The 17,206-nt window shown below is 41.5% G+C and overlaps 1 protein-coding gene across 3 annotated transcripts in view; it reads right to left on the reverse strand.

The window, feature by feature from the left end:
* The window catches only part of LOC132827851 (dynein axonemal heavy chain 9-like), a 504,454-nt gene that overhangs the window by 34,170 nt on the left and 453,078 nt on the right, over positions 1–17,206 (reverse strand). For all 3 annotated transcript variants that reach the window (XM_060844602.1, XM_060844601.1, XM_060844600.1), the window contains 4 exons: positions 15,742–15,933; positions 14,433–14,603; positions 3,205–3,387; positions 209–598 (listed from right to left, as the gene is read on the reverse strand). In XM_060844602.1, the coding sequence (XP_060700585.1) occupies positions 209–598; positions 3,205–3,387; positions 14,433–14,603; positions 15,742–15,933 (936 nt within the window). The remainder of the gene's footprint in view (positions 1–208; positions 599–3,204; positions 3,388–14,432; positions 14,604–15,741; positions 15,934–17,206) is intronic.

The raw sequence follows: 17,206 nt of genomic DNA on the forward strand, positions 1-17,206 counted from the left end.
TTCATTTAAACAGGTTCCTATACCCAGCCTACCACTCAGTGTCCTCTTGTAATGATCAAATCACTGCCAGTTATATTGATGGCTGGATGTGAATGTGTAAACAGTGGGACATTTAGTACAAGGACCACAGAGAATGTTCACAAAAACAAGTGAGGATTTTTTTTTTTGTTGTCATTTAGCTCCAATGAGAGAAAACCTGTTTGAATACCTGAGAATCCCAGCGTGCGCCCTCCATGAACAGACCGTGTATGTAGCTCCCTTCACGAGGTGGACCACTGCAGTCCTCACGAGTCTTCTTTGTCACATCGCACTGAAGACACATTTTGTCTAAAGGCCATTCATTCCTCCGAGCCATGGACTGCATGATGGCCGTGAGGAAAGACTGGGGGTTGAAAAAGCCAGCCAGCCACACTGCAGAAGGGAGGGCAAAATCAGATGTCCAAGTTTCCAGTTCCTTAATGCGGCCGAGGAGGTCAACAAACCAGTTGGCTAGCCCGGCCATTGATGGATAGGCTCGTTTACTCCAGGAATCTGGTATTTGATCAAAGAAGATGGAACTTAGGAGGTTCTCCATGTCACTTGTCATGGTCAGTTCTCCCTAACCACAAAACAGAAGGAAGGAAAGTTTCAGTGGAAGAGGCTGAGCATCACATTTTTGTTTTGCTTTTATTGTATTTGGCATAAAATTTGGCCAAAAAATAAAACACAATGATGTGAGAGATTGGTTTTGTTATTAATTAAGAATGTCAAGTGAACAGTTGTTTTGATTACCTGAGCTGATTACACTGACCATTGCATTTCTCAACCTCAAGTACACAGAGCTAGGAGGAAGCCTAGGAACCCACTTCCTGTCAGTGCAGCAAAGGAAGAGATAAAATGGTGAGGATGCCTGCAGAGTCGTGGTAATCAGGGGAATAGAATTAATTTCTGAAAAAGTGTTGTTCCAGACAGTTTATAAAGGATTGTGCTAGTTAGCTAGCTTTGCTGATCTTCATCAATGGACACGGGGGCCATTGTGCAAAATTCATCCACTTACACAAAGTTAAAACAGCAGCAGAACAGTATACAGGAACCTTTTGAGTAATACCTAGGGAATTTTGGCTATAACTTTGGCTTTAGCACTAGTTTAAAACAGGAGAATTTGATGGTCTACCCAGGATACACTCATTCCTCTGCAATCCAGCTTTCGACAGTCTCCAAATATAGACATTTCTAATTGTCCCCTGTAGTCATCTGGTCAATTACTGAGTTGCCTCCTAGTCAGCATAAGCCAGACAGAGCTAAGCAATCTAGGTTTTGCTCAGCTTTACTGTGATTCAGATAAATTTTAAGAGGTCTTTGACTTTTAAACATAAGTACCTATGGTTTTTAACCTGAATCCAGCAATTTCTGTTTTTGTTTTTGATTTCCAGTGTCTGCAGTTCTTTCACTTTTCTGTTTAGTGGAGCCTGATATTGTTGGACTCAAACCTTATAATGGCTGAGAGACCACTATCACCATCCACAAGTACATCCTGTCTCACCAGCAGAGGCGATGGTACAGTGGGATATGGTCAGGAGAGAGTCCTCAACATCGTCTCCATGACTCATAAAGTCTCATGGTATCAGGTTGAATATGAGTAAGGAAATCTCCTGCTGATTACCTCCTGGTGAGGAACAATAAACGTTACTCCATATTGAACACCATTTGGAAGAATCACTGAGGGAGGCATGGGTACAGACTGCACTATGTCTGAGAAATTTCAATGTCCACCATGAAGAGTGGATCTACTAATCAAGCTGGTCAAGTCCTGAAGCATTACTGCTAGACAGGCTCTGCAGCCAGTGGTGAGAGAACCAACAAGAGGCAAAAACATACTTAACCTAATTCTCACCAATCTCTGTATTGCAGACACATCTGTCAATGACAGTAATGGTAAGAATAACTACCGCTAACTCCCACTTTCTCAATGAGAATGTCCTCCATAATATTGTATGGCACTATCACTATGCTAATTGGAATAGGTTGCAAACTTATCCCCAACTCAGCACTAGACATCCATGAAGCACTCTGAGCCATCAACAGCAGCAGATCATACTCCAACATGGTTTACAAACCTCATGGCCCAGCATATCCCATCAGGGGATCCAGCTGAGGTTCAATGAAGATTGTAGAAGGGCATGCCAGAAGCAGCACCAGGTATTCCTAAAAATGTGCTGTCAACCTGCTGGAACTACATCCCAGGGTTACTTGTCTGCCACACAGCATAAACAATAATGATAGAATTAAGCAAGCCTACAACTAGTGGATCAGATCTAAACTCTGTAGTCCTGCCACACCCAGTCATGGTAACAGTGGACAATTAAACAAATAATTGGAGGAGGAGGCTATACAAATATCCCTGTCCTCAATGAGGTGGAAATATAACACATCACTATGAAAGATAAGGCTGAAGCTTTTGCAATAATCTTCAGCCAGAAGATCCCTCCTACCTTGGTTAAACTCTCCTCCATCAGCGAGAAGATACAAAAGTTTGAAAAAAAAACGCACCAACAGATTTCAGAACAGCTTCTTCCCCACTGTTATCAGACCTTTCATATATTAGAGTTGAGCTTTCACTGCACTTTCTCTGTAGCTGTGATACTATATTGGACATTCTGTTCTATTACACAAATGTATTTATGTTAGGTATGATTTCTCTGGTTAGCCCACAACACTTTTCGCTGTATCTCGGTTCGTGTGACAATAATTAATCACATCAAATCAAGTTCAGTGGAAATCCATTTTAGCCTCCTCCAGATGTCACCAACATTACTCCTGTCCCTGTACAAATGTCTTTTAAATGTTGTAATTTTACCAGCTACCTCCATTTCCTCTGGCAGCTCATTCGATACATGCGCCACCCTCTATGTGAAAAAGTTATTGCTTAGGTGCCTTTTAAATCTTTCCCTTCTCACCTGAAACCTATGCTCTCCAGCTTCAGATTCCCCCACCCTAGGAAAAATTCCTTGACTATTCACCCTATCCACACCCTTCACGATTTTATAAATCTTTATAAGGTCACCCCTCAGCATGAAATAGTTAAAAGAAAAAATAATGGATTATTTTTCAGTAATCTCAGGCTGAGAACCTCAAGAGATTAAGAATTTTCATAAATCAGATTTCCTTTCCCCTGCCCATAAATGTAAGTGTTTTAATTTAGCCTCTGGAATGACCACAAAGTACCTTTAACCCCAAGTCCAGCTCCTTAAGTGAGCGCTTAATCTCTGAGGTAAGAATGTTCATTCGCTCACACTCCTGAAAAGCCACTACAACATAGGGAGTCCGCTCCTCTGCCTTGCTCATCAACTCTGCGATGTTAAACTCCTCGGGCAACTTTTCCATCACTTCGTCCAAAGTAGCCTTTACCTGGAAAACACAAGCAGAGCTGTGAGTATCTCTACATTATCACAAGTTTCTGAAGAAAGTGCTCCCTGGTCACTGCTGAGAATACAGGTTAGCGATGCAAGGAAATATAGTGGGGAGAAAAACTTTGACAGTCCACGGGTAAAATTTAATGACAAGTTTGACAGTAGTCAGGAGCTCATTTGATTAAGTGAAAATGTTGTAGGTGAGCAGCCTGCCATCTTCCTACCTCTATTGTATATGTTGGGAGAACCTGTACATGCGCATTACAGGGAGACACTTTGCGAGACTGAAACCTAAGCATAATCCTATTGCAGTTGGAAGACATTCCAGTCTCACCTGCCTTCGATCAGCCAGTCAGAGGTCAGCTGCATTCCAGAAAGTTCTTGGGTGGGGTAAAACAGAAGTGATTGCTCACCTGAGTTGTAGTCCATCTCTCCCAGGGTGCTGTCTCTGATAGTCACTAGGCTGTCCTAGCAATTTGCCCCCTGAAAGCCTGATTGCTTTGTTGGTCTCAAATCCCTTTGCCTGTAGATCTGGGTGTTCCTGGATTTCTCTTCCAGGTTTTTCTTGACGCTTACCACTGTAATTCTGGGGCTGGTCTCTGTTTGCCTTCATGAGATAATATTGGGAGGATTTTCTAGGAGCTCCAGACACACAAGGGCTGAACACTAGGCTAATGCACAATCTTAACCTGTATTGGTTACACTGCCTTCTCCCAACAACTCTCAGTCCCATGTCAGATGCCAGCATTACAGCTGCCAAGAATGTGCATCAGGAGCTATGATGACAATATTGATACAATTAGATGTTTGTTCCACACAACCTGCTGCTTTCCAAACTCAACAGTAAAGTGTGTGTTATCTTTTTCAAGTTGGCCTCATGGGCAATTCTGAGAAAGTGAGGATTGCAGATGCTGGAGAGTCAAAGTGTGGCACTGGAAAAGCACAGCAGGTCAGGCAGCATCCAAGGAGCAGAAGAGTTGATGTTTCGGGCATAAGCTCTTCATCACAATGCTGGGGGTTGCGGGAGTGGGGGGGGGGGGGAAGCGGTGGGACACAGGTTATTTAGCTGCTATTGAAGGAAGTTTGATGAATTTCTCCAGTATCTCTTGGAGACTGCTGCCCCTGTGCATCAGCAATTGATGGAGTGGGATAGTAGATGGGGTGCTAGTCATTTAACAGAGTGGTCACTGTAGACAATTGGGTTTGACAGAGCTTGCATCATTGCTTTTTGGTGTCGCTGTGGAACCTACTCATGTTTCTCTCCATTGCATCTTATTCTCAGGTATCGTTCCTCATTAGCTGCCCTCAGTGGTCTTGCTCACTTGTAACACTATTGAGGCAGAGTGGAGGAAGCATTGCATTCATCCCACATTGACGCTGGCTGCAATGTGTAACACTACTGAGGTGGAGTGGAGGAAGCTGTGCATTGCATTCATCCCACATTGACGCTGGCTGCAATGTAGAAATATCACAAACTTCAAAATTAATAACCTTAACATGTTAAGCTCCAAACTCACCATAGAAAACCCAATTTTTCTTTAATATCATTCCCATTGCATTTGGAATCAACTGCCTTTAGAAAGGCTTTGACATTTCGTAGGTGCTGCCATTAAATGCGTTCTGTCAGCTTAAATGATTTCTGGTTACCTTCTGTACACTGAGCAATTGTGGAAGTGACACTAATTTGCTCCTTGTTTTCACAATACCATGCTATGTGTTAACATTGTCCGATTTTGGTTGACATTAGAATACATCTTTTTGATCATTTCAGCATAATTACAGTAACAGTTAGAGTTTAGCTGCTATCTGGGTTTTTGTCAGAGATATTAAAAGGAGAAAGGGAAAAATAATTTACTCCTCCATATTACATTGCCTGCATGTCCTTCACCCTGTTACTTTATGTTCTGAATAAATAACAGCTTCCACAAGCAGAATGAATACACTTTGGGCTTAAATATGCCACATTGCCATGAGTGTTTTCAGATTATGTGGCAAAGTTTGATAATTAGCCCCTAATGGTACTAATTACTCAACTGAGTTCAGTGAGAAAATCAGGCCTGACAAAGTGTGTATATTAAAACAAAGATCTACATTTCAACTCCTGTTAAGCAAAGAGATTATTCAATCCAATCTGGTTTCTGCTAACTATTTCCTGAAATGTTCACATTGCCAGAGCACACACACACACATTTATCCCAATCGCAGCTCCCTGATGGGGAAGGCATGAGATTAGAGGATGTAATCTTTGCAGTGGAGAAACATGGAGGAACAGATATTCCTTGTTTTCTACTTGAATTAACAGCATTGGTTGATGACCAATGTTTTGGTCTCCATTTTCCGGCCAGAGACAGTTAGTAGACCTTTAACACCAATGCCTCAGGTGCAGGGCAGAGAGCTAGCCCTTCACACACCACTCTGGTTTCTGATCTGATTTCTGGTCTCCAAGCCCACCCATTCTTGTCTCCAATCTCCCCAGCTCACCCAATTCCCCTCTCACTGCGACAGCCTGTGATCTGCTGGAGGGGAAAATGATCAGAAACCTAAGCAGGGGGTGATAGTGGATGATAACAATAGAGGATGAGTGAAGGCCATAGAGGGTGTGTTTTGTGGTCTACTGGGAAATGACTGCAGGTCAGCATAGAAGGTGATTGTTGCAGGGATGGGAGGAGATCAGATAGTGTGGAAATAGAGTGAGATAGGAGGCAGAACTTCAGGATTCTTGGAGGCCAAAGGCAAAGAGGTTTGTGACTGAAAGTGCAAGGTGAGATCACGGGAGGCTGGGTATAAGATCCGAGTTGGAAGGAGCATGAAGGTGGTGGTGGTGGTGGTGGTGGTGGAGAGGGGGGTGGTGGAGGTAATGGTGTAGATAATGAGGAAGTTGGAAGTTCTCCATTTTATTGTGGGACCCCCAGCAATATTTGAATTCTACCAATGGATTTATGCGTCTTTTATTGGGCATTTCATTTTATTTTGTTGTTTTTTTAACCAAATGATGTCAAAGTTCAATTGTTAAAGCTTACAGTTTTTACCAGGTCAATCAAGTGGTCAGTGAGGATATTTTATGTTTGGAATATGCAGCTGACCGAAAACTTCCTTGATCTGCCTGATAAGAAAGGTGTATGTTCTGAGGTGTCAGGTATGTGAATGGTTATACATAATGGACAGCAGGGATTCCTATGCTCATATATGCTTCAGAGCTTTGGGCAAACTACAATAGCACTGCAAAGAAGTGGACAAGTATCACATTGGTGCTTTCGCAGAATCCTTCAAATCCAGCAGTAGAAAATGGTCTAACAGTGGCTTTTTCTCCCAAGCCACCTTGTCCAGCAGCCAATCACTAATCACTCAAAAAATCAGCTTTGCTGGACTGGACACAACATTTGTTTGCCTGACACCTGACTCCCCAACTTGACCTCGGAACTCAGTTGGTGCAAGACACTCCCAGGATGCCACTGGAACTGTTTCAGGGATGTCCTCAAAGCACCTCTGAGGAGGTTACATATCCTCACCAGCTCATAGGAGATCCTGGCTTGTGACTAACCCAAAATGAAGATAGCTCATTCAGGATGGCACCAAACATATTGAGAACACATTGAAAAAGAGCAGGGGTGAAGTTAGAAGCATAGAAACATAGAAAGTAGGAGCAGGAGCTGTTAGGGGCCCTTTTTTGGCATAGTGAGACACTTGGGTTCAAGCCCCATCTGCTCTAGAGGTGTATAGTAACAGCTCTAAAAAGGTTGATTAGAAAAATAGGTTTATAAAATAAAGGAGGAGTAGGCCATTCACCCCTTCGAGCCTGCTCTACCGTTCAAAATAATCATGGCTCATTATCCAATTCAATACACTGTTCCTGCTTTCTCCCCATAATATTTAGCCCTAAGAACTATATTTATTTCCTTATTGAAAACATTCAATGTTTTGGCTTTAACAGCTTTCTGTGGCAGATAATTCCACAGGCTCACCAATCGCTGGGTGAATTAATTTCTCCCCATCTCAATCCAAAATACCCACCACATATCCTTGGTTTTGGGCTCCTCAATCATCTGAAACATTCTTCTGGCCTTTACCCGGTGTAATCTTTGAGAAGTTAATAAGCTTCTTCGAGATTTATCCCCTCACCCTTCTAAACTGCGCTAAAAATAATCCTGACTGATCCAGTCTCTCTTCATACATCAGCCCTGCCATTCCAAGAATCAGTCAGGAAAACTTTTGTTGCACTTCCTGTGAAAACATCTTTTCTCAGTTAAGGAAAGCAGAACACCAAACAATATTCCAGGTGTGGTCTCACCAAGACCCAATACAATTGCTGCAAGATATCCCTGCTACTGTACTCAAAATATTCTTGCTCTGAAAGTCAACATACCATTCGCACTCTTTACCACCTGCTGCACCTGCAAGCTTACCTTCAGTGACTGGTGTGCAAAGACACCTTGGTCTTGTTTCACCTTCTCCTTTCCCAATCTATTGTTCAGATAATAACCTGCCTTCCAGTTTTGAAGCCGAAGTGAGGTATCTTCACATTTATCTACATTATACTCTATCTGGTATGAATGTGACTATTGACTCACTCAAATCACACGGAAGTATCTCTGTATCCTCCTTATAGTTTACTCTCCCAGCCAGCTTTGTGTTGTAATTGAATCCTTGAAGAAAGGCCACCGCCAAACAATCCATCGACCAAGCTCCTCAGCACTACCTTACCCATATGTGACAGAATTCACAGATCACACATTGGACTTGTTAGGCATCAGAAAGCGCACTGGACCAGACTACAACCTCATCATCCTCGATCTCGAGGGGCTTTGTGAGAAGCAAAGGTACAGCTGATTGAATCAGTTATATATGAGAAACAAGCCTGTACTGTTCATGATCTGTAAGTTCCTATGACTGCAGGTGCACACAAACACAGATTGACCGTCAGACAGACAGGCACACATCCCTCCAAGGAATGTAACCTCTGCAGGCTGCAATTTTACCAATTACACTGAGGGCATGCCTGCTGATGTCCTCCACCACTGCCCTTATTGGAGACTGCAGGATCAATAGGAGAACACTTCATTTACATGAGGTTGGCAAGCACATGTGCCACAGCGGGCACATCTTGTGTGACAAAAAATAGAAGTCCAATGACTGCCAACAATGGGAGAGGCACTGAATTTCAGCACTTCTCTGCCACCCCACTCCCCAGTAGCTCCCCTTCAAAACCCAGCCTCTTGCATAAGACTGCTCCAAATATTTTGATAAATGCCTATCCTGGGAGTACAACATCTTAACTCTCCTGGGTCTTCTCTCCCCTTCTCCTGAGCCTGTTTTCACTCATTTGAAAGCTAGTGCATACTGGCACTGGGGGCTCCAATTCCAGACAATTTGGTGTCACTAGTCCTGCAAGAAGTGTTACCATATGAGTTCAGTGGAACCCTTAATGAAATATGATATCGTCATTGCCTGTAGGTCTTGTAAAAGAGAGATGGCATTCTCTCCTCTCTATCCATCTTAAAGCAAACCCGGTGCTGAATGAAAAGCTTCCTGTCTTTGATTGTCACATTGAAGATATTTTCAAGCAAAAAGCAACAGAAGCAAACTCTGGGAATAGAGAAGATTAAAGAAACTGAAGAAAAAGCCTTTCAATTTTCTTTGTTTTACAACAATCTCTGGGACTTTATTATAAGGATTCATTACCTTGTTTTCAAACCAGCAGGCAATTAAACTGCTTTGGCAGCTCTTTACAGGAATTCAAATATAAAATTTCAACAAAACATTGGTGTAATAGGCACCAAAAATGTGTGCCCAATCAGATTCATTCTATAATGAGCTGAATTTCTAAATACTTAGGTCATTAACATTCAATGGAAGAACTGTGCAGTGGTCAGAGATATATATACTTGCTAAAACAGTATAATCACTGAATTCAGCAAACAGATCACTGTGGATTGATGATACCACGGTTGAAAGAGATGGCACTTTCCCCAAAATTTGCCTTATGCTATTCATCAAAACATATCAAGGCTTGTGTAATGTTCCCCAGAGAATTGACATTTGTCACTGGGCATGAAAACTATTTATACACAATGTTTGCACTGCCCTGTGAATAATCACATCTAGAAACAAAGAGAATCAGGAACTTAAAAAAGAGACTTATGAGTTGAATTTGCTGAGGACTGGAGTTCATTAACTGTAACAATTTCATCCAAAGTAATGATAAATGATTAGTTTGGCTCATTATTTCTTCAAGGGATTGTAACCTGAAAGAATAATAATGATGAAGGTCAAGACATATGAAAATCAAGTCTCAAATTAACCCCCTAGCCACTACTGCCCATGAAATATTTTGTCCTTCACACATTGGAAATGCAATACAACTTCAAATCTAAGCCATAGGCCTCAAGAGGATTGAAGAGTTTTCATAGCGGAATATATTAAAAGGAAAATATATAAACCCATTAGGAGATCTTCTAAGTACACTCGATGAGCAGATATAATTGAGATGGCACATCAGTTCCCAGCTGCTCATTCACTTCTGCATCCTATTTGCTACCTGTTTCTGCACCCCGGCTAAGTCCTTGCTCAACTCACTGCCAAGAGGGCATTCTACACCTAGGTCTCTCTCCAACTCGTACTCTGATTAAGCCCTTGACCTTTAATAAACATTACCTTGTGCTGATGATATGGTACTTGTGCTGATGATATATGAAAAATTCTCTTTTCATAATGGCTGAGCAAATATGGAATCATACTCCATTATTCTCTGTTCTGTGGTATCAGAAAGCTCTGAATCTGCTTAGATATCATGAGAGACGTTGCTGACATAATAAATCCCGACCATTACCAAACACACTTTTTGCTCTTGTCTAAAGACAAATGAACATTATTTACCACTCCGTACATGACTGATAATGTTGAATCAGTGGAACAAAATCCATACATTGATTGCCAATCATTGTTCTATATAACCATTTCCTATCCATACTCCATTTATGATAACATACACTCACTGTAAACCTATATATCCTATTATCATTTCAGTAACATTTGTTGCATCAACCAACAGATAGAACCAAGTCATATTTTACCTAAAAATCTCATATTTTCAATTTTGATTAAGTTTGTTCTTTCGCTTAGATTTTCAGTCATTCATGAAAATGGAACATCCCAAAAACATTTACAGATAAAACATTTGGGAGCATATCCAATCTTCCATGCATAGAGCAAGCGACTGACATAGGGGAAACAATAGGGATCTAGTTACACTAAATTCTCAATTTAGAGGGATAAATGCAGAAAAACTCAAAATATTCAACAGGTTAGATGACAACTGTGGACAGAGAAATAAGAATGATATTCTATCCGAACTGGAAAAAGTTAGGAAATGTTAGCGGTTTCAAGCCAGTGAAAGGCAGGAGGGTGGAAATAGAAGAAAAGGCAAAACCTGTGACAGGGCAAAAGATGGGAGAGATTAAACAACAAAAATGTTGCTTGCATAGGGCCAAAGAGAGTGGCAATGGGAGAGTGAAGGGACAGAAGACGTGTCTGGAGTGTGTAAGCTGCGTAATAATGAACAGGTGCAGTCTGAGGTTAAAAAAAGGAAGAGGAAGGTCAAAGCATGCAAAGTAAAGGAGGGAAAGGTTACAGACTGAAATTGACAAACACAATGTTGAGTGTGGAAGTACGTTACACATTTAATTGAAAGGTAGGTGTTGTTCCTCAGGTCTGTGTTAAGTTTCACTAGAGTAGAGAGTACTAGAGTAGAGTAGCAGACCAAGGACAGCAAGGTCAGTATGAAGGCATGGCGCAGAATTAAAATGAACAGTAACTCAAGATCATGCTTGCAGACTGAACATTCCTTGTTCCTTTCTTACTCCCTTTGTCCCAGTACCACTAAAGCCTTTGTCATTTAATGCCTACTATCTTCTACCCTATCGCAGACCTTCTCCTCTTATCCTCCTGATCCCCAGTCCACCTGGATAAAAGCTATTACATTTCTAAAATTACCCAATTCTAATGAAGGCTTATTGACCTGAAATGTTAACTTTCCTATCTCCACAGATGCTGCCTGACCTGCACATTTCCAACATTTTCTGATTTTATTTCAGATTTTCCTTTATATTATTTATTAAACTATGATATTCATGATTAACTGAACCTCAGCGAACAATATTAAATGCAAAATGACCTTTTCCCTAGCTAGATCCAGGAAACTGCCACAAACACATACTACAAACAAATACACAATCCAAATACTGTAATCTTTGTCAGTTTGATTGATTCAGTCTTTATAAGATTAAAGTTCCCCACAGCTATCACATTGCTTTTGTCAAAAGCTCCAGTGATTTCTTGTTTAATGCGCTCTCTCCAATGTTATAACGACAATTCGGGGGCTTGATGGGGGATTTCAAGATTAAGGCACGCATTTTTAAGATGTGAAGAAAAAGACTTTAAAAAGGCATGAGGGGCAAATATTTTGAAGAGGGGCTGGTTCTCATGTGGAATGAACTTGCAAAGAAAGTGGTGGATGTGATACCTTTTAAACGTTTAAAAGACATTTGGACAACTACATGAATAGGAAAGGCTTGGAGGGATATGGGCCAGGAGTGGTCAGGTGGGACTAGTTTACTTTGGGATTATGGTTGGCATGGACCGGTTGCTCCGAAGGGTCTGTTTCTGTGCTGTGTGACTCTTTAACAATTCCTACAGCCTTTTCTGACTCTTGCTATTCCTAATCTGGCAGGGTCAGCTGTGATAGGGCTGGGGGGTGGGGAAGGAACCAGGTCCTTTGCCAAAAGCAGCATCGAGATCTATGATTTCTATCTCAGTCCTGTGTGGGAGGTTAGCCAGTAGCTTGAAACATTTCAAACAGGAAAACAGGTTTGAGTGCTTCTCACAGACAGTCATAGAATGTCCTAGAGTTTTTCTAGTATGGAGAAAAAAAACCTTTCAGCCCATGCTGTCATTAAACATCGATACAGTCCAATTACATTTCCCAGCACTTGGCCTGTAATCTTGTATGCTATGGTGTTTCAACTTGGAGATAGTGAGGACTGCTGATGCTGGAGAGACAGAGTCACTAAAGTGTGCGGATGGAAAAGCACAGCAAGTCACAGCATCAGAGGAGCAATGTTTCGGGCATAACTCTACTTCAGGACTGGGGAGGAGAATGGGGCTGAGAGATAAATGGGGGAGCTAGTGGAAAGGTAGGTGGGAGGTGATAGTGATAGATCAATGGGAAATGTGGAGCGGATAGTTGGGAAGGAATTTGGACAGGTAAGTCAGGTCAACAGGGAAGAGCTGAGTCAGAGGGTTGGATCGAGGATGGGGTGTGGGGAGTGGACATTTGGAAACTGGTGAATTCAAAGTTGAGGCCATTTGGTTGTAGGCTCCTGAAGCAGAAGATGAAGTATTCGTGCTACAATTTGTAGATGGCCTTGTTTGGGCAGTGGAGGAGGCCCAGAATGGATGTGTCCTCAGGGGAGTGGGAGGGCGATTTGAAATAGATGGCCATAGTAAGGTGGGGTTGGTTGGTGCGTATGAAGCAGAGATGTTCCCTGAACCATTCTGAGAGTTTGCGCTCAGTCTCTCTGATATAGAGGAGACCCTATCGAGAGCACCGGATATAATAAATGAGGTTCGAGAATATACAAGTAAATCTCTGCTGGATTTGGAATGATCCTTTGAGGCCTTGGACAGAGGTGAGAGGTGGGGTGGGATACGGGACCAGGTTTTTGCACCTCTTATGATGGCAGGGGAAGGTGCTAGATGTGGAGAGGGGGTTGGTAGGAAGTGTGGACCTAACAATGGAGTCGCAGAGGGAACAGTCCCTACGGAATGCAGATGAAATGGGGAGGGGAATATATTTTTGGTAGTGGGGTCTGACAGTCGGCTAACATGGTGGAGGATGATACATTGCATTTGGATGTTAGTGGTGTGGAAAGTGAGGAACAGGGGAATTCTAATCTTGTTAAGGTGGGGGAGGTGGTAGGGATTCAAGGGCGGAGGTGTTGGAAATGGAGGAGATGTGATTAAGGGCATTATTGATCACAGGGGAGGGAAAATTACAGTCCTTGAAATAGGACAACATCTGGGATGTCCTGGGATATTAACTACTCACCCAAATGCTTCCTAAACACCAGGAGGACTCCTGACCCTCCCAGTGAGTTCTGAATACCCACTATCGTCTGGGTGAATTTTCCTCCTCAAATTTCCTCTAAACTAGCTGGTTACTGACCCCTTTAACAAGGGAATATTTTCCCTATCCACCTTGTCCATGAACCGTAACTTTGTACCCTTCAACCTCCTCTGCTGTAATGAAAACAACCCCAGCTTATCTCGACTGTCTCCCTAGCTCAATCGCTCTAACCCAGGCAACGTTTCAGTGAATCGTTTCTGCATCCTCTCTAGCACAACCACATGTTTCTTGTAGTGCAATTAGTTGAAATCCTCTCAAAGCAGATGTTAAAGTTAGTCAAAAGTTTGATTCCAGTCTGACAGCAGTGGGGCAGCTGGAGGTTTTGAGATGGGCGGTGGAAAGATGGACCTCATTGTCATCAGCTTATAGGTCTAGGAGGGAAAGGTCTCCAAATTTCCATTGTTCTTCCTTGTAACAACCCATCAGGATGAGAGTGGGTAAGAAATGATAAATCATTCTAACTACACAGGCACTAGAAAGCTGGTTCCTTCACAAACGAGACCACACAAACTCCACGCAAATAAAACAAAGAACTGCAGATGCTGAGGATCCAAAACAAAAACACAAATTGCTGGAGAGACTCAGCAGGTCTGGCAGCATCTGTGGAGAGAAAGAAGAGTTAACGTTTTGAGTCCAGTGATCCTTCTTCTGAACTGGAACATGAACTCTGGTTTCTGTCCACAGATGCGATCAGACCTGATGAGTTTCTCCAGTCTTTATGATGGTTAGACACACCCTTTAATCAAATGATAAATTAACAATTTAACAATTTATATCTGACATGACAATGACTAGCTGGTAAATTAATCAATCAGCAGAGATCTCTGGGAAGTACAATTTTACTCCTTAAACTTCTTCATTACCTTTTCTTCTCGTGTGGTCGCTCCTCCTTCTCTTCCGCTGCTATCCCTGGGCTGCATTTCCAGCACAGTACGGAAGAGCTTCTCTGAGGTTAGTGTCAGGAACCCAATCTCTGCATTTGGGTGGAGACCATACAGGTAGGGAGATTCAGGTGGAAGTAAATCATCAATGTACTGTCAACGAAAAGAAACGGGTAAACCAAAAATACACATCTGAATTAAAGGGCTATACTTTGACTGTATAAATGCAATACTTTTTTTAAAGGAGTAGGTTTCTCACATCAGATGTAGAGTGGAGCATGCTTGTGGTTTAAATGCTGAACTGAAATGGTTTTCACCTTGGTCTAACCTTTGCAGTCTAACTGTGTATATATTGATGGGATACTCCACCTATCCATTGAAGCAAGATTTTCAGATTGACAGCTCTTCACAACCTTCCAACCTGTTTTCAGTTGTGTCACCAAATTTATAAGAATGCTTACATTACAAAACACTTTTTGTAAACAGGAATAAGAGCAGCTCAGCTCAGTCTCTCTTTATTTGAGCTGAATGTGCATCCTAAGGTTACAAAAAGATTATATGGCCTGTGTTCATGTGATACATACTGTTTGAGTGATATCCAACAGAGCAAACTATGCAGTTTGGCATGCTCCACTGCTATTGTCCATTAATTGGTCCATAATAAGCCCAAGTGTTGCTGCTAGATTGCTTTTAAATTGGACTTGAATTCTCTGCCCCAGAGAATTGTGGAGGTGAGATCACTGGCAGTGTTTAGAGAGGCGGTAGACATCAGGGAGTTGAGGGCTATATTGAGCTGACATGAAAGATAAATTGAGGCCTTGAACATGTCGGCCATGATGGCGTTTAATGACGGGGCAGGCTTGAGGGGCTGAACGGCCTGTCTCTATTTCTTACGTCACAATGCTTTAAGAGTCAAAATTCAGGGTACATTATTTAGACAGTGTTAAAAAAGCTCCAGGTGAAAGTGAAGGTAGGATTAATTAATTAATCCCACAATTAAAATGCCAAAATGGCCGCAGAAGAGTCCATAAAAAAATGTGTGCCTTCCAGTCAGAATTGGTCAATTAATCTAATACTATCAAATTAAGTTAAGCTAGGAAATGTTACGATACACAATCTCGCCTCTTGAAAGGGGAGTTCAACAAGCAAGACAAATAATTTTATGTTAACAAGAAACAATTTAAGTCAAAGTTTTAGGTAATAAGACAGAAGTGAAATTCAAATATTTATCATAATGAATGGATTATTGAAGGTGAGTCGGTTTGTAAGTACATGGGAAATAATCAGTTACCTGATGATAACCATTGTAGTCCAGGTTAGGAGGGAGAGGAAATCCTTGTGCCAATAGCACTTCTCCTTCCATCATCTCTGGCTTAATAAATTCCTCCAGGTAGGTTCTGCACAGCCGCCTGTCCCAATCATCTGTGATGTGTCCTCCATACATAATCTCACCAAACAGATAGCGCAAGTCATCATAGGGGACCTATAATGAAGGAAATAGTTATTTAAAACTGGAACTATTGTAAACGCATTGCAGATCCATTAGCTGCATTGAAGATAAATGATGAGCTTATGTTCCATAGGAATGCCAACCAGATATTACTGCATCCATCCTCTCAACAGCTGTCAGACTTGTGAAATTTTCAGTATTGTCTAGGTGATCAGCATCCCAATATCATTCCCTTTGTATGTCTACTATATTTGTTTTTCAATTGCATAGCAACCACATCAAGTCTTACAATCTTGATTATCTTCCCTGAACATGGTCCAAGTGCATAATTTAATTGAGTGAACATGCTTCCTTTTCTTGATGAGCCCCAGCAACAGAAGGTGCATCTTAAAAAAAGGCAATGAATCAATTACACATGATGAGAAAGACTTATTTATTTCATCAACATTCTCTGGATCATCCGTAGTTGATTACAGAAAGTAACATACTGCCCACGGTTCATGTTACTAGTTAATAGCAATAAAAAATCAAGCTGATTTTTCTTCATTCACAGTCGGAACTCTGACAGATTATGCAACAAACCTAGCTATTGGCTTGATGTTTTCATTGAAAAGTAGAGGAAACTGTCAAAATTCATATCAAACATTAGGTTAGAAAAATTCTGGAACAGTATGAAATTAAAATGGAATTGAGCTTATTGAGTTACCATAAAATGTGTGACCTCATAATAAAGTACATCCTTAAACATGACCATTTTCAGATGCATTCTTCCCCAAAAGCGTAGGCCACGCACTTGAAAAAAGATTCCTAGAATTCAATTCATTTTGAAGACTGGAGGAAGGGACAAAGCTGAGATCTGACTTCTCCATTTATCTGAAGAAGAAACTAGCTGAGTTACTAATGCTGTAAGTGTCTCCTTAATGCTCATTTATTTTTAACGTGGTCTTTGTTCAGAGGAGAAAGGAAACAGACCATCCTTAATGAAACTCATTTGTTCACTCTTGTGTAGATCCATGCTGCATGGAGGTAATCCATTTCTTCTCTTAGCTCTTTGATTTGTACACCACCTCAGAATGTAAACCAAAAAGCTTTTCTATCCACAATTCAGGAACATTCAGGCAATTTGCAAGACAAACGCCATCATTGTTAAACTTGGTGCAGATGAAACACGAAATGCAAGGTCGAGAAAAAAGATACTCTCATCTTAACTGTGATTTAAAATATATTCTGCTGCAGTGGGCACATTGCAATTTACTCTGGAGGGCACTTTGGAGCCAATATGGTGAAGAAGTATCACAGCGGTGGA

Source organism: Hemiscyllium ocellatum, chromosome 25 (assembly GCF_020745735.1).
Source record: "Hemiscyllium ocellatum isolate sHemOce1 chromosome 25, sHemOce1.pat.X.cur, whole genome shotgun sequence".
Taxonomy (NCBI): Eukaryota; Metazoa; Chordata; class Chondrichthyes; order Orectolobiformes; family Hemiscylliidae; genus Hemiscyllium; species Hemiscyllium ocellatum.